The 24,874-nt window shown below is 41.6% G+C and overlaps 1 protein-coding gene across 2 annotated transcripts in view; it reads right to left on the bottom strand.

Moving 5' to 3' along the window:
* The window catches only part of ccnd2a (cyclin D2, a), a 118,894-nt gene that overhangs the window by 6,631 nt on the left and 87,389 nt on the right, over nucleotides 1–24,874 (bottom strand). The window contains exons 1-4 of one of the 2 annotated variants that reach the window (XM_057835655.1): nucleotides 19,517–19,952; nucleotides 18,037–18,252; nucleotides 13,175–13,334; nucleotides 2,211–2,359 (exon numbers count right to left, since the gene is read on the bottom strand). In XM_057835655.1, the coding sequence (XP_057691638.1) occupies nucleotides 2,211–2,359; nucleotides 13,175–13,334; nucleotides 18,037–18,252; nucleotides 19,517–19,711 (720 nt within the window). In that variant the 5' untranslated portion in view covers nucleotides 19,712–19,952. Of the gene's footprint in view, nucleotides 1–2,210; nucleotides 2,360–13,174; nucleotides 13,335–18,036; nucleotides 18,253–19,516; nucleotides 19,953–24,874 lie in introns of those variants that run through there. The other variant, XM_057835656.1, reaches the window with a different exon arrangement.

Genomic DNA, 24,874 nt, shown 5'->3' on the forward strand with positions numbered 1-24,874 from the left:
CAGCCCGAGATGGTGAGTGGGACTGGTCACATTTCCATTGGAAAAACACAGCTTGCGGATACTGCAGACACCAGAAAGGCAGAAAATTTGTACATTTGGATCTGGTCAAACTTCCTCACCGGTGATTGGAGTTGAAATTCTCATCATGGTGACCTTTTAGTTTGGTGTGGACTCCACTTTGGTAAATGGTCTCTTTTTGACTAACTATGGCTACGTTCATACTGCAGGGCTTAATGCACAATTCCGATTTTTTGTCATATCTGTTTTTTTGGTGTGCCTCCTTTATCCATTGAGACCGTTCAAGTATTATGCATGTGCATTAATTTGTTGAGCAAAGTGACCCGCAAAACAAATGACTACACATGCTGGCTGTACGTCATTCCAAGGTGAACATTTTTTGATTTCCAAAAATAGGACACATATAACAGACATTAATAATCCCCGTTTAGTTTTATATGCAACGTTTATATGGATCGATAGAACACATGCACTCAGTGTAAGTGCGTGACGCACATATGTGTGTGCGTCACTTTGCCCTGACTCGGCCATGCAAGCAATACTGAAATATTTCTCTTTTGGTGCACAAAAAGAAAACTGAGGATTATCAGGCTTATCCTTTTCTTAATTTTATTTTTTTAATGACTGTGGTCAAGCCCGCCTCCTGTGTAAAAGCCAAGTTCAAGCTCGGCGCTAATGCTAATGCACAGCTATCGCTGCCTGCCGCTCTCTGTCTTTGCTGACGTAATTGCTGCATGAAATCTGATTTTGGAGACTTGACAGTTCAGACCGCCGCCACAGTCTGGAAAAATGTGGCCCAGATCAGATTTAAACCGCATACGAAAGTGACCTAGATCGGATTTGAAATGGTCCACTTTTCCGTTACTTGTCCCGTTTAGACCGTCAACTTAATTCCTCATTCGAGTCGGAAAAACATGAAAAAATCGGATTAGTGCATTAAGACCTGCGGTCTGAACTGAGCCTAAGTGCTCACGGTTATCCCAATTCTTTGAAAACAAACGTAACAAATTAGAGTCAATTTCTTAAAGGTGTGTATCACTAGCGGTGGTCTGACCAAAGTTCTGGAGTAATTCTACAAACCAAAACATAGCCAATATGTTTACTTTTGGCAGGCTTCTAAGCAGTTTATACTTAAGTCCCTCATATATGTTGAGTTAGGAATGGTGCCCTCTGCTCGGCCTCCAGCCTGCGCTGCAAAGCACAGCTTGTCTGGGTCCAGGAATGTGGGGAGTTGATCACACAGCCACAGAGCGACTTAATTCCCTCCAGTCCTGAAGCGTGCAGTCTAAACACACTGAGGTCCTGTGCTGCTCAGGCTAACTATTTGTTTTTCCTCAGCTGCTGAGCAGGACTTCATGCAGAACACGCCAGAGGGAGCCACGCTTTCCAGCCGTGAGTCTTTACGGAGCAAAAGAAAGAGGGGGGAGAGGCTCGAGTGTCCCCGTGTAGGCCCAATGGTCCACATTCCCCCCTTCAACGTATTTGGGTCGGATTTTAACCAGCAGGGTCCGGGCTGGCAGCTATCTGCCACCCGTTTCTTGTACACACAATTTTACCATTAAACACCATCATTCTGGACCTCAGCAAAGGCGACCTCACCGATCTAAGTTGAACTAGCTCATTTCTCAATGCATACGTCCATTAAAAAAATAACTTAACTGCATTACTGAGTTAAAGCCTGTTGAGACTTGAGAGTGCATGATTAATACCAGGTATCGCTAATGGTCCTGCCGTTGTTTGGACTCTTCTTACCCACCACAGCAACACTCTCAGGATTGTTTATTTTGGGCCAGACTCAGATGAAAACCTGCCACTTACTACCTTTGGTCTGGTTTTGGACAATCATTCCAAAAACAAAGGTTTTCTTAATTTGAATAAATGTAATCTTTCTCGGACAAAGTCCCAACATAAGCAATTACCTTAAAACAATTTTTGGAGGGAACGATTAAATCCAAAATCATTGCACATATAAATGGTAAATATTTATAAAACGCTTTAGAAAAAGTTCTTACCAGTTAAATGAACACAAGTTTATAATAAATGTACCCAAGTAATTATTCATTACCTGTACCACTAGAGGGGGCATATGTACCACATTTTGAGGATGTATGCTCTAATGGCAAAGACTGGTCAGTTCTGTACCGACTTTTTCCCAAACACAGGTAAGACAAATTTTGTGAAAATCAACTCACCACTTCCGTGTTTGTGATTTTGGCCAGCAGGTCTGTAAGACTGTCGCCCCACTGGGACTGGTTCACCGAGTCCAGCTGTAAGCCGCAAATGGCTGCTCCAACACTTCCTGTTGCAATCATGGATGGAGGGTACATGGCGAATCGGAAATCTGTTTAAAGGAAGAAAAGCTTGTTGAGTAAACGTGTAAGTGGAGCTGCCATTTTATCTGCGCAGAATACAAATTAAAGGTCAAACCTGAAAAAGCGGTCTTTTAAGGGCGTTTAAAAGTTAAATTAAATGAATGATTGGAACTATTGCGTCTTACAAGCCGCAGAAGAGTCATTACAAATAATTTGAGGATGAAATTCAAAATAATGCTGCCATCATTATATATATATATATATATATATATATATATATATATATATATATATATAGAGCGGAAAACAGAGACAAGGCTGAAAAAGCCGTTTCTACTCTTGCACCCCTCTTTAAAATAAGCTGCTGTATTTAAAGCAAATAGAACTGTTAATTTGATAGAACAATATCTTTTTATGCTGCCATAGCAGTTTCATAGCGCATTAAGCCCCCGAACAATTTTTAATTTGTCCGTTTTACCCTGGAGACCCGTCTACAGACTCAGCACAACCGCTTTTGTTTCAACCCAGCCATAACAAGAAGTGATTATATTTATTATTCGAAATGTCTGTCATTTTTAGCTTAGAATGATTAATTTATGTCTAATATTTAGTTAAAAAAAAAAAAATTCACTCGCATATTTTAAACAAACGACGTCACAATGAAAAAATAGTGTCTGTAAATAGATCACAGACATGAACCTCATAACTATCGCTTAATTGTATTTTTTTGTTACTCTCACATTTCCCCCAATATTTCAGATAATAAATAATCGATCCAAACAAACAAACAAACAAAAAAAAGTTTAAAAAGGGTAAATATTTGAAAAAGAAAATTTCGACCACTGCTTGATGTCTGCGACTTCGTCATTGTGATCCTTGTTATATTACCGGGTTTCACCCATAAAATCCCCAAAAGGTCTGGCTGTGGCCATTCACAGTTGTGTCTTGACACTCGGTAAAACATGCTACACGGAGTTTTTGGATCGAAACAAGTACGCGATAATATTTCGTTAACATCATGGGAATCATGATAAATCAATCACTCACAGAAATTTGAAGACTACATGATGTGATCATTTTTCAAACGATCACGTATTCAGATGCTGCCATTTGATAAATTCTGGTTTTAATTGCCATGCTCCACAAAAGAGTACAGGCATGTAACACAATACCGTACGATTTGGTAATCTGGCAGTCAGTTGATAAATAATCCTTCTATTGCGCGTAGTCTGAACGCCGCGCTCGCTAATGACCAGCAGCCTGGGTAATGAGGGTTCACTTGGCTTGTAAAGGAGCTGAAAAGCAGCCCCCCTTCCAATCCTCAGAAAAAAAAAAAACCTCCCCTTTGCCCGGGCCAGCCCCTTTTCTTCCATCTCCTGAGTAAATCGTGTGCTCCCTGAAAAAGCCCCATAGCGCTTGGAAAGGAAGGAATAAAGAGGCTCAGTGCCTCTGCCAATGCTCACTGCTGTAGGTCCTTTTTCCACGTGTGGTCACAGGCGTGCGTCTCAAAGACCAATAACCTTGTTAGCTCCCCTCACTGTCATTCATAATGCAAATGAGACAGCTTGTGAACGGGCCAGAATCCCGAAAAGGCCAGGCAACTGGCATACAGGCGTGAGGGAGGGGGGCACGAGAGAGAGAGAGAAACACAATCACGGTCTCTCACTCTGCTATTCTCTCTGTACGGCTCAACTTCTACCTTTCCTTTCAGAAAACTCACAGCCTGCTGGGGGTGAAGGGAGGGGGTGCTGAATGACACGCATGCCTCGGGCTTTGTCGCGACAACAGGCGGTGGTTTGCGTCGGCGGCCCTCCTATCTTTTAGCATATTAATAGAGTGGCGAGCCAGCCAGGGGGAAGGCAGAAGAGTGTGACTCCATTGTCCGGAGTCATCACCTCATTTCACCCAATTGAGAGACACTGCATCCATCCCCCGTGCACTGAGGGCAATTCAGCCAGACGGGCCGGACAAAGAGCGTGGCCGGACAGCAGGGCCGCGGGAGGTCAACACCAAGAGGAAGATGAAGAAGGAGGGATGGACATAATGGCGACCAGGCCAGGAGGAGAAAAGACGGGAAGGCGGTAGGCGTGGTGGGAGAGCTTCGGGGGGGTTGACGTCTCTGCTGCGCATGGCTCTCAAGTCTGCGTGGAGAAGAAAAGACTTGCCCCCCGGTGACCCTCACCTCCTATCCTTCCCCCACAAGTATGCCTCTGTTCCTGGGCCACCTATGGGCAGCGAGAGGCGGGGGTGGGTGCAGCGGCAGCCTGCACATTAACATATTGCCATATTCAGTTGCAAAGCAAACGGCATGCTAGGGCTCTGAAGGAGATTTTTCTTCCTTCCAGCTGGAATCAAAGAGGTGGGCCCTTTGATAGCTTTAAAGGCAGTCCCCTCGCTGGCTTTTTAACATGCAGAGCCAGGCCCTTTCTCATCGTGTAGGCTCGGTGTTGACAAATAAATGAACTTATTATACACCCCTGTGTTAGCCGCTGGGCCTCTGCCAAGGGGGCGATTTATTAAAGGCTACCTCGAGCCAAAAGGAAAGAGCACACAAAGACCTTTGGCATTACATCACTGCTGTAATAATACCACTTTCTCCAGGGGGGGTTAGAGGAGAAAGACATACCCGAATTTACTGTATGCGTGAAGTGCGGATAATATACGCACACATGCAGCACAAAGACAGGCGACAGGGATGTCGCTTTGTGTGCGGGGCTGCGTGCAGCCGCAAACAAGCCCGCGCGCGTGCGGCCAACGCGATGGCCCGCTGGCAGCGGCACGCGAGGCAAAGGATGCTTGTGTTTTAGGAGAAGCTCATTGAGATTCTCGTCAAGGATAAACAGTGTATGTAGCCGAGTGGCGACGCACGCCTGCGATGGAAAGCGGTGGTTGCTGAATCTGGCCCGCACGCCTCTCAGGGCGTTCAATGGCCCTTTCTCTCGCTGTCTGAAACTCCATCCTCGCTGGCTTCTGGTCACAAAGTCTGCCGCCTTACGAGGCACACTCCTTGCGGGTGGTTGTGATGTAGGCACGTTCAACATCTAAATTAATTTACATTGGAGAGTTGAACACCAGCCATACAAACTGGCAGAAAATCCCAAAGTCTCTTTTCCAACTCCCTCCTGTTTTCCCAACGCAATAAATCAAGCTCCTGTATTGTAGAGATGTATTGCTTGTAGTCCTTGTTTGGTAAAGGCGAAAATTAAACATTATTTTAGGATTGGAAGTCACTACTACTACAACCGTCACTCAAAAAACTTCTAGAGTAGCTCCATTGGTTTTTAAAGTCTAGATACAAAGAGTAACATTATGGAGCCTATGAAAGTGACTAAAACATGTGTAACAATTATGCCAGGGTAGTTCCAAACATGTATTCAAGCAGTGTATCTCAATCGTTTTCTGTTGCACCTCCCCTTTGCAAGAACTCCGCTCTGGCTATAAATGGCATTATTTGTCTATAAAATTGCTATAAGAGAGATTGTTGGGAATATTTTGCGTGTTTTTGCTGTAAAATCTCAAGCCACTTACAGTATACGCATGAATTTGGTGTAATGTCTGTAAGTGATAACTTCCTTTGTTCAGCTTCATGCTGTCTGCTGCCACGAGATAGTAACCATGTTAAGGCCGAGTTATAATTTTGCGTCAGACCTGCGCCATCAAGGAAGACCCGATTTACGACCCTGAGCCTTAGCCTGACGCGGTCTTATTGATTTTTCAAGCCCTAGTGTCACGTTAACGCATATGACGAGGCGTAAATAGACTGTGATTGGTTCGCTCAGACTGTTGTTTCCGGTTCAGCGTGAAATCACCGCCATTGTAAAACATTTTTCTACACGCAAAAATGGACCAAGCCGACGTGAGTATCATTGAAGAGCAAGTCTCGTCAAGACATCATAAAGTTTGCCAAATGGCAAGGTCAGCGATTGAATTTAAAAAAAAAAAAAAAAAAAAAAAAATGGAAGAACCACCGAGACGTGTGTGTTCGGAATCGAGTGGCCACACGAAGCGGTGACCCTGACGGCCAAAAACTGCCAGCTTTTTATTACTTTATGTCGTATTTTTGGTTGGTGCACTTCAATATTTATTGTCAATATTAGTAAATATTTATTCAATATTTATTGTGTACATATGTTTGCTGTGAGTGTGACTTATTTACGTGTCACACTTCAAGTATATGAAGAATAAAGCACAGGTTTTGGTGTCGAAAAAGTTGTTTTGAATTTTCAACAACAGACAATTCACACACGATACATCATCACTGATTGAGAGTGCCTCAGTGCTTTTTATGATAACGTTAACATCAAGGCTTCCAACGCAGTTTGGGAAGTTCCATAGAAGCCAGAAATCTGCTATGGCTTCCCACTGGCTGGTTGTAGGACACGGCAAACAAATCGGGCTTTGCAGACCTTGGACGCAGTGCTCGACGCCAGTTTGAAGCTAGCCGCCACAGCTAGCTGTCTCCACCCGAGTCTAGAACTCTCTGTGCGGCATCAAAAATCGGCCAGATCGCCTCGAAACAGTCTTCTGCGTTGCCTGCCCATCAACATTTGTATGATCAACATTTATTCAGCGTTGATGAGCTGAAGATTTACATTCAAGCGTTCCATCTTGCATTATTTATCCCCGTTAAACTTGACTAGCGGAAGTCAACAAGCATGCCGCAAAACCGTACAAACATAACGCCACACCCCTCTAGTGGCTTGGCCGTGAATTACAGAGCAACGCGTTCCCTCACCGCAGAACTATCAAATGCTCATTGACGCCGTAGTCACTTCGCCGTCACCGTAACGTAGGAGCATAACTCAGGCTTTAGTCTTTACTCATCTCCCGCCATAGTCACAGTGAAGCCAAGGGCTGAATGTGCTTCGTCATAGTTCCTGATCTTAGCTTTCAAGAGACTTTCTTATGTCTCATCTTCATCGCTCGCTGCCTTTCTTTTCATCCCTGTTAAATTTAAGTTGTCTCTTGAGGGCTTGTTTGCTGTACTTCATATTGCCTGCTTTGTGCCCGCGTCACATTTATACTAGGTGTTGGAAACGTGACATTTTATGATGAACTCCTTGGCGCTTTATTTTTAATTGGCACCAATTACTCGCTTGAGCCCTTTGACTTCAAATGTATCGGACGTCTATCGTCGTCAATGGCACACGATCAGTCACTTCCAGCCCTCTCAGTTCAAATGAATTAAAGCAACCCTGTTGAAAATGCATTGATTAAACATGGGAATGCGTCAGCATCCAGAGATAAATTCTCCTCGCGCTTCTGGTGTGAGTCAGACGGCCGCGTGGTTCTCAGTAGAACTCAGGACATACCGCTGTGTGATTCACCATTCTGGGTGCAGGCTACTTCCCGCTTCACTTGCTGCCAACGTGGCGCCACCGGACGTGATGGCACATATCAGGGATGTGAGGGTAATTTGTTAGAGGTGGTGGCTAATTTGCTTAGCCTCTGAACCACCCGGTGCAAAGGTTTTTTTTACGATAACAAACACCAGTAAAAATGATTTCATTGACCACATCTGAGATGAATCATTCATTTGGAGACCGGCGTGATGAACGTCTCCATGCCGACGCCATTCTGTTCCAGTGAGATTGGCATGACTCACTGAAAAATATTTGCAGTGCTAGATCTAGATAGAACTGGCATGGGTAAATTTGCCCATTTCACCATCTTGTTGAGCTAATTTTGAAATAGAAAATGTTTAAAAGACACTAAATTGTTATTTTCTATTGAGTCCAGAGCAAAGTTTGGACAAAGATGTCCAGCATTCTTTCGGATTCATCATTTGTGTGAAATAGACCATCTACGCTGACCCTCTATACAGGTGAATATCTGCTTTTTCCATAAAATGTTCACATTTTTCCCATAATTTCAAAGGAGATCCAAATAATGTATTGTGACCGGTCGGTGAAATGGACTTTAAACAGGAGAGGGAAAGGAAAAGGGCTTCTTCTTCTCTGGTGAATCATTAGTTTTCCTCTGTAGATCTAACAAGTTAATGATCAAGTTACTTGACAGTTCAAAGCCACTTCCGAGCACTCCTTTCCATTGAAGAAGGGAAAGAAATAATCATAAAATACCATTCATAACTTGCAGAGCTTCTCCTCTGCAACAGAAGCAATTACGTATATCCTTCATGTAAAACAATAGATGCTCTTTAACTCATTCACTGGCATTGCTGCATTGGGCTGAATGATTTTAGAAAAGAAATCAAATTGCAATTTTCCTAGCCGATACCCCGACTTTGATTTCATTCACAATTTCATTGTAATTAAGCTTCGGTGCAAAATTTGGTCATATTTACGAACATTACAACAACAAATTGCAACATACCATTAAAACATAATCTATGACTAATAATGAAAGTCCTGTTAAGTTAAAAAAATGGTTACAAAAAAGCTCTGACGCTTGTTTGCTTGATTGTTATCCTGTATGTAAAAATTATTTTGCCCAAACTTTTCAACTTTTGCACTACTGTAGCTGTATTTGTACATAAATGATTTGTTATTTTGGTTATCGGCTAAATGCTGCACACATAGTATTTGTACATAAATGATTTGTTATTTTGGTTATCGGCTAAATGCTGCACACATAGATACAGGGCTGTGCAATATGGCATAAACTTAATATAATGGAATAAATTTAATCCAATTTAATTTGTATTTTTTCCCCGGAATACCTATTAAAAAGTGAAATGTCAATATTTTCAAATGGGGAAGAAACGTACAGATTTGTTATCGCAACCGTTACTGGGTCTGTCAAGTGCACATGAACAAAAATTCACAATTTCAAGTTGAATCGATGATTAATCTTTCATCCCTAATTGACGGCAGTATCACTGGCAGGCCCTCCCAGTCATAATGAATTGGACTTCTATCGCACCGAATGACAGGCAGTGAGTTAATTTATTTAATAACATTAGAGTAGTTACAACATTAGGAAGTTTATTAATCTGTTTCATTAGTTTAGATGTCCTAACACTTCATTTTAGAGCAGATTTGGTTTGTTTATTAACGTCTATGGCAGCCAACGAGTTAATATCCAACATCCAGGTGTGGTTTGTCATGATTGTCCGAAGCATGCATACCATTACAGTAAAGCCCACTGGAGTGGGCATCAAAAACAAAGAAGACGGACCATAATCCTGGCCAATATGGCTAGAAAAGGAAGCTCAATAACCGTAGCAGACAGTTAGGGGTGCATCTGTCTGCCCTGTGCACCCCATCTATTCTCCCACTTTACCCCAATTGAATAAGAATAGACGAGGAAGCTCGAAGTGCTCAGTGTGCGTGTGTTGGAATGGAGGTTGATAATCTCCCTTAATGAGCTTGTTTCTGGGCTATTATCCGGCGGGCTGCCCGAGGCAAGGACCGCCATTTCCTATCAAGTGGCCCCGCGGCGCCGACCAACATAGGGGCCCGGTCCTTTGTCTCCCCTCTCGTGGTCTTCAGCCCTACCCCTCCAGCCATTTGCATAGTCCTGAATGGACCAGCCAGTGTTATTAATTAATACAGAGCCAGCCCAAGCCACCTGACAAAAACCCACCGAGTGGCCTGAACGGAACTGTTTCATCAAAAGCGAGGAGCTATTAGGAAGGAGAGGCCTTAGTGTCCACTCTCTTCTTGTTCTCTTGAAAACACAGCGCTGCGGCTTTCAGCGCGTTTTCTTTTTCAGTGGACGGGAGGCCACAGGTGAGCCGTTGTCAACTGTCTTGCAAAATAAAATCCTCCTCAGAGCCCAGCCCGCCTCCTTCAGATGCCTCCATGAAGATTCTCACCAGATAACACAAGATTTACGTGTGGGAACGCTCGGAAAAAAAGGGGGTTCGGATTCACAGATATCTTCAGATGCGTCAAGTGTTGACTCAATCGCGCTCTTCCCTTTCGGCAACTCGCCCTCATCGCTTTGTGTTTGCCGAGCACGTACATAAATAAACGGTCTGTCGCTAATCCTCCGCTATCTGTGAAAAGTCTCTCTCGGAAGACGCGATGTCAGGAGGACTCGGCTCGTAAATTCACTCCCACTCCCTCAATGGAGCCATTACGGACAAAGTGCATGCTGAGGCTTTTACAATGTTGCTTTGAGAATAGGTACAATCAATGACATGCCTGCTGTCATTACACAAGAATCTATAGGGGCAACAAGGAGTCGGATGTTTTTTTTCTTTTTGCATCAACCCTCACCTTTCTTTCAAATAAAATGTAGTTTATCTTTCCATGTAAAACTATGCGTCACTTTTGAATTATACCAGTCAAAGGAGCTATTTGCCAAAGAGGCGGGAGATCCTATCTGATTCATAAAACGAAAGGGACATTGGTGCCAGCTGGAGGTTGCAATCACCAATTTCATGACAATATGATACTTTCCGAGTTTATTCAATAGCCTTCAATTGATTTAAACAATGTTATGTACCGTAATTTCCGGACTACAAGCCGCTACTTTTTTCCGCTCATTTTGGATCCTGCGGCGTGTGCAATGATGCGGCCAATTTGTGCATTTTTCTGACGGCCACCCGGGGCGCTCGAGCATGAAATGTGGGAGTGAGACACGTGGAATATAAGTGTCGAGGAAGATGCTTGTTTTCACTGTGACCGGTGGTTTAACTTTGTACGTTGTGTATGAATAGAGGTGGCGGACCCTAGTTTTTGTGCATGAGTAGAATTGGCAGATCTGCATCATGGAGAACACTAGAAAAAATTAAATTGGCCATCCGAGTTGTATGGGAAGTTTTGACGACTCGCGGCGAGAGATGGTTTGCCAAGACTCGCTTCATGCGAAGAGCAGCTATTGCACAGGTATGCCGGGTGAGCCTGGCAGGGTGAAGCAGTGTGAAAGAAGTCCGCCATCACCAACGGGTTTCGAGGGGCCAGTCTGCTGCGTGCCGAAGAGGACATTTGCCTCATTATGGGAGACATTGAAGGCGAAGGAGAGACTGAGTAGGTGCGTGGCGAAGTGTATCTGAGCGTCTTCATATCCGACACTGAGGGTGAAGACTTCCATGGTTTGAGTGCATGGAGGAAGATGAAGATTGCTAACAAAGACTTTTATGTTTTTAATAACCAGCCCAATTTGTGCTGTACCGCCGTGCTGATGCTATGTAAGTTCCGTGCTGCTGCTATATAACTGCCGTGTTTGCTGGCGCTGTTTGGAACGAAAAGTTAAGGTGTGTTATTAAAATTTTGAAAACTGTGTGTGTCAATATCTCATGTTACTAAGTGGGCACACGCGGCTTATAGCCAGGAGAGGCTTATGTATGTACAAAAGTGTTTTTCCTTTAAAAATGTACTGGGTGAGGCTTGTAATCAGGGGCGCCCAATAGTCCAGAAATTACGGTACAAACATAACACAATAAGTTCATTTGACCTCAAATACAAAAGAGTTTTTTTTTTTCCGTTGCAGAAACACTGCAGACATTTCAATGGAAACCATTCTTTTTTTTGTGAAACGGCACATCTTAAAGATGAAACTAATCGATATTTTGTATTATAATAAATTGATTCATATAGTAGGTCGATTAATTGTTACACCCTACTGGCAGGTGGCATCGATGACTAAAAATGAACTGACAGACAACTGTCTGGACATTCTTCATCCCCCAACTTCAGATCAAGTTTAAGATTCTGTGTCTTTCACTTATTGTTGGAAATTTGAAGATAAGCCACCTTGAGAGACAATAGCATGCCGGCTCGTCACCCCTGACCCGCTTGTCCTGACCCCACGCGACAACAGGGAAATGCTCCTCTACCGGCCAGGTGTACTTTAACACATACGAAAGGCTAGTTTCTGAAACACCTCCACAAACAGTGTTGTTAATAACGGTGTTAAAAGTATAACGGCGTAATTTTTTCAGTAGTGAGTAATCTCATTAATTACTTTTCTAATCTTGGCAACGCCGTTACCATTACTGAGGATGTAAAGGCGTGCGTTACTATGCGTTACTACGTTGGTTGAATGACGTGAGAGACACTGACTCACGGAGACAAGAGCTCTCTCAGAATGAAGGGAGTTTGACGCCGTTGCAAATGCGATGGTAGGTGGTTCCACTGATACCTGACTGTAGCCGATAGCCTACAAACTACGCCCACATGATGCTACTTTATGTATCACATTTATATAGAACTAGATGCGAAATGAGAGACACTGCGGCGTTAAGCACACGTTTAGAGAACTAGATGCGAAATGATAGACTCGCCGGCGTTTGTAAACAGCCGTCATCTTAAAGCAGTACATTCTCTGAAAGGCTCTGCTGTAGAGAACCTAAGTAACTTTTTATCTAAAATACTCCTAAATCGGCAAGATCATGACTTGAATCCATCTTTAAATGATGAAACAGTTTTAAAACTTACATGTCGAAAGTAGACAGAAGGGAACTAATGCAATAACGGGAGCAATTTTAACAAGTTTAATGGCTGATTCACAACATTAAATGACTTCCAAACATAGCAAAGGTTACCATATTTTTTTTGTCCTTTTTTTTTTGGAATGAAAAAAAAATATGAAAGGTAACACCAGTTACCTTGCCAAGTAACTAATTACTCTTACATTCAGGTAATTGAGTCACTAACACAATTACGTTTGGGGAGAAAAAAAATTGTAACTGTAATTAATCACTTTTTTAAAGTAAGATTAACAACACTGTCCGCATACCACTGTGACATGACAGAACTACAAAACATTGTCAGTCACATAAAATTCATTTGGGATATTATATATATATAAACAATATAGAAAGTTGCGACTGACAAACTAAATTAAAGAAGGTGTACTGAACTAATATGCAATTTGCATAGATTTTGTCAAGGGAACAATACATCTTATTGAGGCTCTGCTTGACAGTGACCCACCTGTGGCACAAAGAGCGATGAACGTCTGGACATGTTTGCGTATAAGAGTCAGTTTATCCTCAGGCAGTGGCAGCCTCCTCACTATGTGTTCAATAAAGTCATTTGGTGTCACCGCCGCCAGGTTCCACTTCAACTTGCCCAACACCACCAGTTCCCATTCCTGAAGGAGACGAGACACACAGGTAGGTTGTGAGATGAATGGATGGTCGCTCCCAAATGTTCGTGTTTATCATATTAGAAAATGACAATATAAAGCAGACTGAGGAAACATTGACGCAATATAAAGTTCAGGCTGAGTTGTGGTAGTTCCCCCACCTGATCCACAAGACGTGGCAATGTTTTTTTTAAAATTTTTATTTATTTTTTTTACCCCAATTGTCATTTTCTCTTCATTACTGAGGACCGTTTGAATGGTTACGGTCTTTCGTGTCATCAGAGCTTCCTTTTCTGTCGAATTAACCCCCAGTTGCCATTCCAATGGCCTTCTGAGAACGCTTTGTGAATTCAGCCTGGCAACAAGCAGCCATGCACATGTGATGTGACAACGAACAAAAATCTAATCAATTCTGGAGATCTTGCTGTATTTCCCTGACAAATGTATTAAAAGTTTTAAAATGTCTCAATATTTGTGTTTCCTTTGCTATGTAAAATTAAACTGTCTTCAAGTTAGACAAAAGTGAAACTGCAGTATCATGGTGAGCTGCCAACACAAGACCACCAACTGTTTTCATGGAAACACTTTTCTGGTGCGGACAACAATTCTTTGTAGTTGTATTTTGTAATTTTTTTTTCTTAGCCGAATGAGCAATGTCACCAGCTCAGGTGACCTCACAACTTGCGTTCCCCCTCCCCGTTTGTCTGTCTGGCATCTGGGACTTTCCTAAAGAGGCCCAGCAGAGGTTCCGCTGTGTGTGAGCGGAAGGGAAGGCAACGCTGTGCATTGGGAAGAATCAGCATTTCATCTGTAATCGAATGTTGAAAGTAAAAAAAAATAATCCCAGAACCCAACAACTCCTCAATAGATTTCCTGCCACACAAACTATTAAAAGTCATTAGGAAAATCTCTGTAAATCCTGCATTGTTGAGTGCCAAACAGGCCTTCAATTCATATGTGTAAATGCATTGTAATCACACAAGACATTGCTGTAGCATTGCATTGAGCAGAGAATACGCATGCTGGCGTCCATGTGATAGGCTGCGACACTAGGTGAGTGTTCTACCCTCTTAGGGTGTATTGTTACATTTACTTCCGAGAGCAGGAGGTGATTAACTGCAGAGTTGCTGACTAATTTAGGAAAACGTTTCGTGGTTTGGTTCCGGACTACTGCCTTGTGACTGCGACCACGGACGTTGCTCATTTTCTCCCTCTGATACCGCGTGCTCCCACTCGTGAGATAATCCAACATGGCTGCCGCTGACCCTGGAAGCAGCTCCCCCTCCCCACTGACCTTTTCAGACATGCGAGTTTCTACTTTTAACATGCAAAGAATAGGAGCAGGACTTTTGAAAGGGTTATGTCATTTGAACAACCACATTATTTCTATGCATGTAACGCTTTCACTATCAATGATGGAAAAATCCATCACGTAAAATCTAACCGTGGCGTGCATTTTCATTCATCTTTGTTTTTTGGGCCAGTGCTGTTTTATAACAAACAGCGTAAGTAGTAAAATCATCAACTATGATCACTGGATGGCAGCAAAACCTCTTTTTGATGACATCGGCCTTCATGTTATAACAACACAAGGTGACAGAGAAACTGGCGTAGCACTGTAAATTTGACATTGTTATGTGACAAAGTTATATTTTTGCCAACAAAAGCACGGTTTATTCGTTTTTGTTAGGGTTTTATGGAAAGCGGGCACTGTACAGATGTTTCAGGTGTCACAAAAGCGAATTAATTATCATAAATTTCTGACTATAAACTCCTACTTTTCCCCTTGCTTTGATCCCTGTGGCTTATAGTAGTCCAGTGTGGCTAATTTATGGATTTTTACAGTCTAATGGGCTGCAAGTCTTTACTGTAAATAACCCATAATACAACATGGACACCTCTGAATAATAGCCCAGTGGAACCAACATCATTATAAAAAAATTAATAAATTGATTAATTAAAAAATGAATAGAGTTGGTTGAACCAATTACTATCTTAAAATTTTAATGGAAAACTCACCTTTCTAAGTAAAATGGACCAAAAACTATTTAGAGTGAAGTATCATTACTGAAAATGTTTGGGTTTAGAGGATTAACTTATTAAAAAACATTGCACTGTTTAAGTGATTTCATGAGTACGACATATGCATACTTTAATTTCACATATTTGGGTGGTTTCTTTGTATTATTTTGACTTGTTTGACCGGAATTCATACAAATTAAACCGGAGTCTTATCCACGTAAAAATGTTAAGCCCAGAGCATTAACTTGCGTGATTAAGCTATCCATAAAAGCTTGAAAATAAAAAATGGAAATTACTTGACTTGAAAGTTCAAGTTCAACCAACTATATATATATATATATATATATATATATATATATATATATATATGGCGGAAAATCTTATATGGCGGAAAACACAGACAAGACTGAAAAAGGTTTCTGCTCTTGCACTCCTCTTTAAAATAAACTGCTGTATTTTAAGCCAAAAGAACTGTTGTGTTTGATAGAACAATATGTCTATATGCTGCCATAACAGATTAATGGCGCATTAAGCCCCCGAACTATTTTTAATTCGTCCGTTTTACCCTGGAGACTCCCGTTTACAGATGTCGCTCAACCGCTTTTGTTTCAACCCAGCCATAAAAAGAATTATATTTATTATTCATAATGTCATTTTTAGCTTAGAATTAATAATCGATGTCTAATATTTCTTAAAAAAAAAAAACGACTTTAAGAAATTATCCACTCGCATATTTTGAACTTTTAAACAAATTACATCACAATGAAAAAAAATTGCGTATGTAAAAAAGTCACGGATATTTACCTCATAACTATCGCTTAATTTTTTGTTGTCGTTACTTTCGCATGTTCCCCGATATGTTAGATGATTAATAATCGATCCAAACAAACAAACAAACAAACAAAAAAAACGTTCGAAAGGGTAAGTATATGGAAAAGAAAATCTTGATCACTCCTTGATGTCTGCGATTTCTGCATCGCGACCCTTGTTATGTTACCATGTTTCACCCATAAAATCCCCCAAAAATCCAGCTGTGACCATTCACAGCTGTGTCTTGACACTCGGTGATACATGCTATATGGAGTTTTTGGATCGAAACAAGGTAAGTACGCGATAATGTCTCGTTAAAATCGTGGCGTCTTTAATTATGCTCTCATCTGCAGTTAGGTTTTTGCCATTTAATTTTTAAAAATTTTTTTTAAATGCCCTCCTGTTCCCAAATTTTCTTCCCCCATTAAATTGAAATTTTAAGCTTTCCAATGATGTATGACACGTGCAAATCGGACAGTTTTGAAATTTGGCCATATTGGGGGTCTCAGAGCGGAACTTCAAGTGACCCGAGTATTTTCCGTCATATATATGAACAACAGGTTGCCTTGTCAAATTTTGTGGGTACGCTTTACAGTCCAAATTGCAATACATCTTAAGACAAAAAGCTCACGTCCTCAATTTTTTGCCTCCAAAATACTTAAGTAGGGTGAAACCCTTTCACATTCAACTGCTAGTTACAAAAAACGAATTAGACACATTATTTTTTCTGGTGAAAAGTATTATCTTTCATTTGGTAACTTCTTTGGCCATCAAACAATACCCCGTGGGCCTAGAAAAATCAGTCAAAAAAGCTGAAATCGTCAGACTTAACCCTGAAAGTGTTAATGGCCAATTCCACACGTGCGGATGCACTCGGTGTATCTGAGACACCCCCCCCCCCAAAAAAAAAAAAAAAAAAAAAAAAAAGCAGCTTGCAACATAGCCTATATGAATGCTGAGTGGCAGCTCGGCCGCCGCTTCCTTCTGCTACTGCCTTCCTCTGGTCACACCTTCTTTTTAACATTGCGGTTCGATTTACAAGAAATTCTTACCAAAGATGAGGCCCACAAAAAAAAAAAAAGAAAAAAGAAGAAGCGATCACATGCACTGAGCAGCTGATCTCTGTTTCCTGTATCTGCATGACAGCCAAAAAAGCGCTTGCCTTATACAGAAACACTGCGAGGAAGCAACAGGAAACAAACAGCAGAGGACCTTGAAAGTTCAAAGTTAGATTGTAAACCTCTTTTTCATGCTGACCATCATCCACATGTTAATACGCATCCCCCTTCGCGTGGCGGGCTTGACTCTTGTTAGAATTGAGAAATGGGTCTAAACTCTTTGGCTGCCATTGACGGCAACGGATGCCCAATCGATTCTGACTAGGAGGGCTGTGAGCTATCATTTGCTGCCAGGCTCTCCAAGTCAAAACAAACTGGCCATCCATCGCCATCATTACCAGTGAATATGTTAAACGATCACTCAGAGGCAGGTAGAAGGCAAACAATTGTTGCATGGCGCAGAAACACAACGTTCTTGACACGGTGACGCACGTGTGCTTATTTTGGGATGGAGGACTGAACTGTAAAAGGCAAACTTGGATTTCTATGTCTCCCCCTCTGACAGGAACCCAGTCAGAAGTTTGGCTGCCTTTCAAGATGACCTCGTTGCTCTGCGCGTGCAAATATCTGCCGCTAGATGGCAATGGAGACCACGCCACAAGACTTTAAAGCCCAGCCGGAGGGGTCTAGTACAGTAAGAGCCCCCCTGTGGAACAATTCGCTCATGTGTGTGGCTTTTGCCTTTCATCAACGCACACTGGACTGCATAGAGGAACATTCTAGGAAAACATGCTTATGACGTTTTAACTGTTGCTTACCAGCAGTTCTTGTGGTCTGATGGAGTTGTCTGTGTAAATGCAAAGCTTCTCCGCAGTCAATGGACGAGTTTCTTTCAATTTGGATGCAAGAAACATGCAAACTGCTCCGAGCAGCTGCAGGTTACACTTTTTGGTGGGGACCACCGCTAAAAAGCGGTCTAAGTAGTTCATGGCCAAGGGAAAAACTTCTTCCTCGCACTTCTGCTCCTCACAGACCTACAAACAGAGGAGCACATATTGCGACAGCGTTCAGTGACGTCTACCTTTATTTCTCAGCTGTTTTAAAAGCATACAATAACCTCGAAATTTCATTTTAAAAAGACATTAAGTGAATCCGAAGACACTGCAGAGTTGGGGTCGAGCCAAGATTCGGCGATCGGTTGCGACATCGGGCATTCAATGGAAATGATCACACAAAAGCACGAATTAGGTGTTAATGGCGACAAAAGTGTGAGATTCCCGCAGTTGTTTCGCTAAGAAATGAATTCTCGTCTTAAAATGAGTCGAGCCCCTGAACACACCACTCGGAGCGCAGCACGCGGAAACGCTTTTTCTTCAGTCGTCATGTTTTTCAAAAAACATTAAAAAATATAAATAAATTGTCCCCGTCAATTTCTTTTGCACCATAATAAAGTACAACTCCTTACGCGTCGTATCCGACTCTTCCAATCCGAATTGCCGAAGGAGAAATAGGAATAAAACGTCAAAATAAAAAGCGAGACGCGCGAGGCTGCTATCGCGTGCGTCAACACTCAGTCGATATATTCACTTCAAAAATTAATTTAAAATATTCCTCCGATCGGAACTTGATCAAAATAACATGAAAATAAAGCGGACAGCCTCGGGAATGTTTGAAGTTGCTCATATGTAAGAAATAAGCGACTTTAGCTCGACTTTTGAACATAATTCCATCGTGAGGCTTTGCGAAGAGGGCGATAGCAAAAGCGCAAAGAAGGCCCTCGCCCTTCCTCCCTTTCAAACAGATTTCCCCAAAGTTTACAGCGTTCAAACACACAATTTCTCCATTCGGGTGACAAATAACTTCGCCCTACGCCATAGCCGATGCTTTTCATGGGCTGTTATTGCCTTTAAGACATTGTAAAGTCCTCTTTAAAAGCACAAGCGCTCCCGGAAAAAAAAAACAACATGGCGAATGAAGGAGCGCGTTGCTCGGCGAGTGCATACGTGTGCATGGAAACATTCAGACGAGCTTGAATCAAATCATTACAAATAATACAAACAAGCACAACACGCGGTTGCACGACCCGTTCGGCCGCTCCACATATGAAGTCGTCGCGTATGGATCGCGAGGCGAAAAACAGCGGAAAGACGAGCGACACTAGTGGACGTCGGAAAAGCTCATCAAAAGCCGACATTTGCCTGAAAAATCAATATAATCAGCCATAAAAGTTGATGCCGAGTCCGACAATTCTTCAAATCTAGCAACTGCAAGCATTTTAAAAGTGATCTTTGTTTGTACCTCCAACATCCAAGTGGCCACCATCCTCCTCATAAAGGGCTGAATGTCTCTCTGCACGCCTTTAAAATACGAATATTGAGGTAGAAACCTCTCCTCTATGGTCAACAAGCTCTGGAGGACTCGGTCATCACAAAGGAGGTTCGGATCGGGACGAGCCCGTATATTGGTGTCCATTTCCAGGCAGAGCAGCTCCATTGCGTTTGGCGTAAATCACACACAAAAATGCCCGACGCGACGAAATACAAGCAAAAAGAAGCCAAAAAAGAAGACGCGGCAGCGGCAGGGAAAGTGTCGAGGAGGCATGAAAAGCAGGCGAGACTGCAGGGGCTCCGTCAGCGTCGGTCGTCCTGCCTCTCGTCGTTGTGCTGTTGGACAACTTTTTCCTGTGTGTCCCCTCAGTGCGCCTCCGCTCAGGCGCATTTCAAGGCGTGCGCAACTGACGCAATTCACTTCATTAGCTCTGCTGCGCGCGCACGAGCTCTTGCCTTTCTTTCTTCTCTGCCGTGCATGCTCACATGGCCTGTTTATGCCTCCAGAGCCACTTTGGTATAATTTTAGCACCAAATAAAACGTCAGTATGTCCATTTTTGGGGGACAGGTTTTACTTTCAAATCAAAAACAAAAGACTTTATCATACTCAGGAATACATGTTGTCATAAAAATTCATTTCTCGGAATAAACTTGTGTGTTACTGACTTTTTACACTGAATCCAAAGAACAAAGAGGGGCTGCCACGTGCTTTTCCAGAGCAGATCTTGAAAACTTTTTCCCCCTCTGTCGCCATGTGCTACAAGCAAGCAGGTGGACAGGAAGCGGAGAATTGCGTTTATTATTAAAATACAGCCTAAATAGATGGGAATCTGCATGGGTAAATATGTTAATCCCCCACCCATGCCCCCTTTTCTTCTCGGGTGGCTTCAAAGCTTGGAGTTATGAATGAAGGCCGCGCGGTGCATTAGGGGGAAGAACGTCAAGTCCTCCCGGGCTCCCCTATAGGCTGTATACAGCACGGATTGGGAGAAAAGCAGGGGAAATGTCCCTTTAAAGTTTTTGCCCCCCGCCTTTCAGTTCCTCCTCCCTCCTTGTGTATCTATTTGCATATAGCCAATAGTTCTTCAGAGCTCGAGCCAGGCAGGGCGATTGTTACTGGGCAGACTTCCTCTTACCTTCCTCCCCCCCCGGGATGGAGACACATCAATGAGTGAAGCAAATATGTCATTGCGCGGGGGCAATATGTGGAAGCGACACATCCAATATCCAATTGGAAATAAGATGATGCGTGAAATGTGGAGCCATATCACGCATGGTTTGTTGAAACGAGACGCAGCCCAGAGGAAAGGTTGTTCCGGAAGCAGGTGTGCGCCAAACTGTCCGAGAACTTCCCTCACCTGCGCAAATCACACCTGCGGCTGTTTGCAAACCGATAATCATCTCCACGCATGCAAATTGCACCCCGATAATCATCTCCACGCATGCAAATTTATATTTATCTTATCAGCAAGTATGCAAGCATATGCAGTAACCATTAAAAAAGACACCTTAACATTGCACATTGGCTGCCGCTGACGGCGATAGACGTCGGTTAGCAGCGGATGAACATCCGTTAGTTCGCTGCCAACCCTTCTAGGACCCTCCCAGGTCAAATGGATCGGACGTCTAGTGATAAACTAATTTAAATTCACAACAGACGGATGAAAAGAGGGATGATTGGCTGTCTATCATCTTCAGTGGCAGTGAAAGTTATAAATCTATTGTTATTTGTGCCCATATGACTTTCAAGAAAAGTACCACGTGGTGGAATCACACACATGCCGGGGCGCATTTTTTCTCTCTTCTATTGTGCAGCTCCATGGCGGAACACATGAAGGCACATCACAAGCGGAAGCGTTCACTCAACATATCAGAGTAAAGCTGCCATATATATTTACACAGGCACGCCGAGCCTATACTTTATTACATTATAGGCGCACTTTTTTACTGGTAGATAAAAATTATAATCATAATTAAATAAATAAATAAAATAAAATTAAAACAAAGAAAAAAACTTTCAACTTCATGCACGACTGGCAACGAGAGTCGTTTAAAATTCCATTTGATTCAATCCGTGAACTACAGACAAAAAGCCCGAACTCGATTAAACATTTTTTAATGAATAAAAATGATCGCGGTTTTCAAGTAGAATGAGTCATCATCACAAGCGCACTTTATTTCACTTAAACCCCCGCGGGTCCTTCTTCGCATGTTTGTTCCTTACCCGACGTGAAAACCATGACTATTAGAAATTATGAAAAAAAGGCACAAAATGAGACGACAGTCTGTTGGGGAATTCACAAAGACTTCGACCGAGAAATGACAGCAGCTCACCTCTGATGATTTGTCACCCAAACTCTTGATGATATTGATTATGTTTCTTATTTGAGTTTATCAGAAGTGTTTGGGTGTGTTAGGGGTTGCACATAATTGAATCAATAACTGTGAGATTTGATCAATTATGGCAAAATCTCATGAAAAGAAAATTAGGAAAGGAAGAAATAAACAATGTGTCCAAATCATTTTTCTTATCTTTTGTTCGTTTAGTTGTAAGGAGGTGCTTCCCAAACTGTAGCCAAACTCGTTTGCATAGATAACATCAGTTGAGGTATGTGAAAAGAAAACACAAGTCTGTAGACAACATACCTGCTGCCTGCAAGCAAGCAGGCATGGGTTCATTAAAAAAAAAAAAAAAAAAAAAAAGGTTTTAATTTAATCTGAAACTGCAAAATCTACCAGGAATTCACGTGAGCTTCCCCCTCAAAAACAAAATTCTTTAGCATTAAACTGCATGAAGCTCACAAAGAAAATGCAATGTTTGATGAAGAAAATATTATTAATTGAAAATCCCACTTGGAGTTTTTAAATGTGCCTATTAAATATTGAATTTTATTAGTATATGTCAAAAAGCTGCATGTTTTCAGATATTCTGTTAATTTTCAAATCACTGAAATGTAGGTTTTTGTTTTAATATCTACAAATAGATATTAAAACAAAATCAGCATTTTGTTTTATCAAGGCATCTTATTAAGCTATAAATTAGTATTGTTGGTCTCCAATTAAACACAATTTATTTATGACCAAATCTGAGCAATAATATGAAACTTTTTAATCTTAGAATTCAAATAAGCTTATTTCTTAATTTTCCAGATGATTAATTTGTTTGATATCTATTTGTTGTGTTTTCTGCAAACAAATAAAATGTTTTAGCCACACAATCAAAAGTCTAAATGCTACAAGATCTTAGAACAGGAACAAAAAAAAAAAATACAGAACAGCAGCATTTTTTAAAAGAAGGAATATTTGACTTATACTGTCATAAATGTTGAAATACAAATAATTCATTCAATAAATTATTCATTTAAAATTTCCCCCCAGTGGAACCATATACAATTGAAAAACTGCTCAAATGCAAACACAACATCTTATCACAACAGGTGATATCCCTGGGTAAAACTCGCTCAGTTAATATCAAAATATCATATCATATATAGTAAACAAATCATTTGTTTGTCACTTTCACATTTCCCCATTCTTACTGTGGTTGAGCAAGTGCAGATGTTCATGCCAAACAACAACAAGAGAAGTTCGTTTAAAAAAAAAACAAAGCAAACCAAAAAAACCTTCTTTGGCTTTACACTTCAAAACACCTCAGTAAGGGCTTCCTGTGAGGTGAATTAAACTGAAAAATGTGAGAATGTACACCAGTTAAAGCATTTAGGAATCAAGTGAAAGGTAGACAATTGTACAGTGAAGTCTTGCCAAATATTTGGCATGTCAAAGCAGTGATACATCAGACTATACTGGAGCTGATAGACTAGCTATCCCTAAAGAGCTGAACTTGATAATATTATTTGTTCTCTTTCATCTTGGACAACGTTTCCTTGCAATGTGTCAAAATGTGTCGTCTCTCCTAAGACACCCCTTAACTGTTCTTCTTCGTTCTGCCTGACGTTCAAATAATGCAGCTTTGGCATTGAGCGCCCTGCCTGCCGACTCCCTTCGGAATTCTTCCCAAAAACACATCCTCCCGAATTCTTTGAGGCATTCCGTATCTGAACAGCTGAAAGCAAAAAAATCAAACAAGGGCGAACAGATGGGAAGATGTTGCTTATGTGTTGACTGCATTGTGTCTGTCTATGGTGTACAATTGTGACTGTGGCCCTAAAAGTTTGATGTTATCTTTTTTCCCCCTCATTATTACTAATCTTTCATGTTTTAATTAAATATTTAAAAACAATAATGAGGTGTCTGAAACAATTTGTTTCGCGCCATAATAAACTACAAGGTTTTATGCATCATACCTGATTAAAATTGTTCAACGATAGATATGAAAAATGTCCAAATACAGGACAAGTCACAGTGCCAGTGTGCTATGGATTACAATCAAACCAATGTTTACACATTTCAAAAATTAATTAAAAATATTTACCATGTCAAAACTGGCTCATTTTTACATGACAATAAAGAGTAGAGGCTCAGGTATGTTTGAAAATGATTTTTTTCTGAGAAATCTTCAATTTGTGTTAATTTATGAACTTAAATCCAGCTGGAGGGAAAGCAGCAAAAAGCAAAGGCAAAAGTCTTCACCTTTGCTCCATTTTACACAGACGCATACCTTCCTAAGGTTGGATAGTTAAAACTCACTGAGCAGGGCAATCAATCAGGTGAATCAGTGAATGATCACTTTCTGTTCCATTGACGGTAATAGCTGTCCAATCCATTTGAACTGGAAGGGCTAGCAGTGAATGATCGCTGCCAACCGTCCCAATCAAAATTAATCAAACATCTATCGCCGTCAACGGCAGCTAATGAGTTAAACACCATAAAGTGAAGTGATTCATTGATCATCACAGTATAGGACTTAAGCCACTTCTTCATGTAAGATGATTTGTTTGGTCATCACAAGTTCTGAATCTTAAGTCTGTTGTTATGTCATTTATTATGCACAGCGCCCACAGTTTATACATGATGTCATCACGATGATGAAAAAAATCAACATGGATTAATGACGACCACACAACTTGTGAGACGCAGGGACGATACCAGCCGCCTGGTAGATGTGGCTAAAGCTCTACTTAACACAAGAAACAAAGCGTCTGGTATTCATTTACCTTTCCTCAAGCCCCCACTTCATTCCTACACCCTTCCTCCCCTTACATTCCTCTGCGAGTTGTTTCAACTCCACTAATAGTCTCCGATGCAGCCATTGAACAATCCGGCAAACGAGACAAAGAATCAAAGTATTGTTGATCGTTTCTAAAAAGCAAAGTGCAATCGGTCCTTTTGTATTTCCCACGTTTTGTCCTCCACGCGCGTGAAGGCTGC

The sequence above is a fragment of the Corythoichthys intestinalis genome, chromosome 5, assembly GCF_030265065.1.
Source record: "Corythoichthys intestinalis isolate RoL2023-P3 chromosome 5, ASM3026506v1, whole genome shotgun sequence".
NCBI lineage: Eukaryota > Metazoa > Chordata > Actinopteri > Syngnathiformes > Syngnathidae > Corythoichthys > Corythoichthys intestinalis.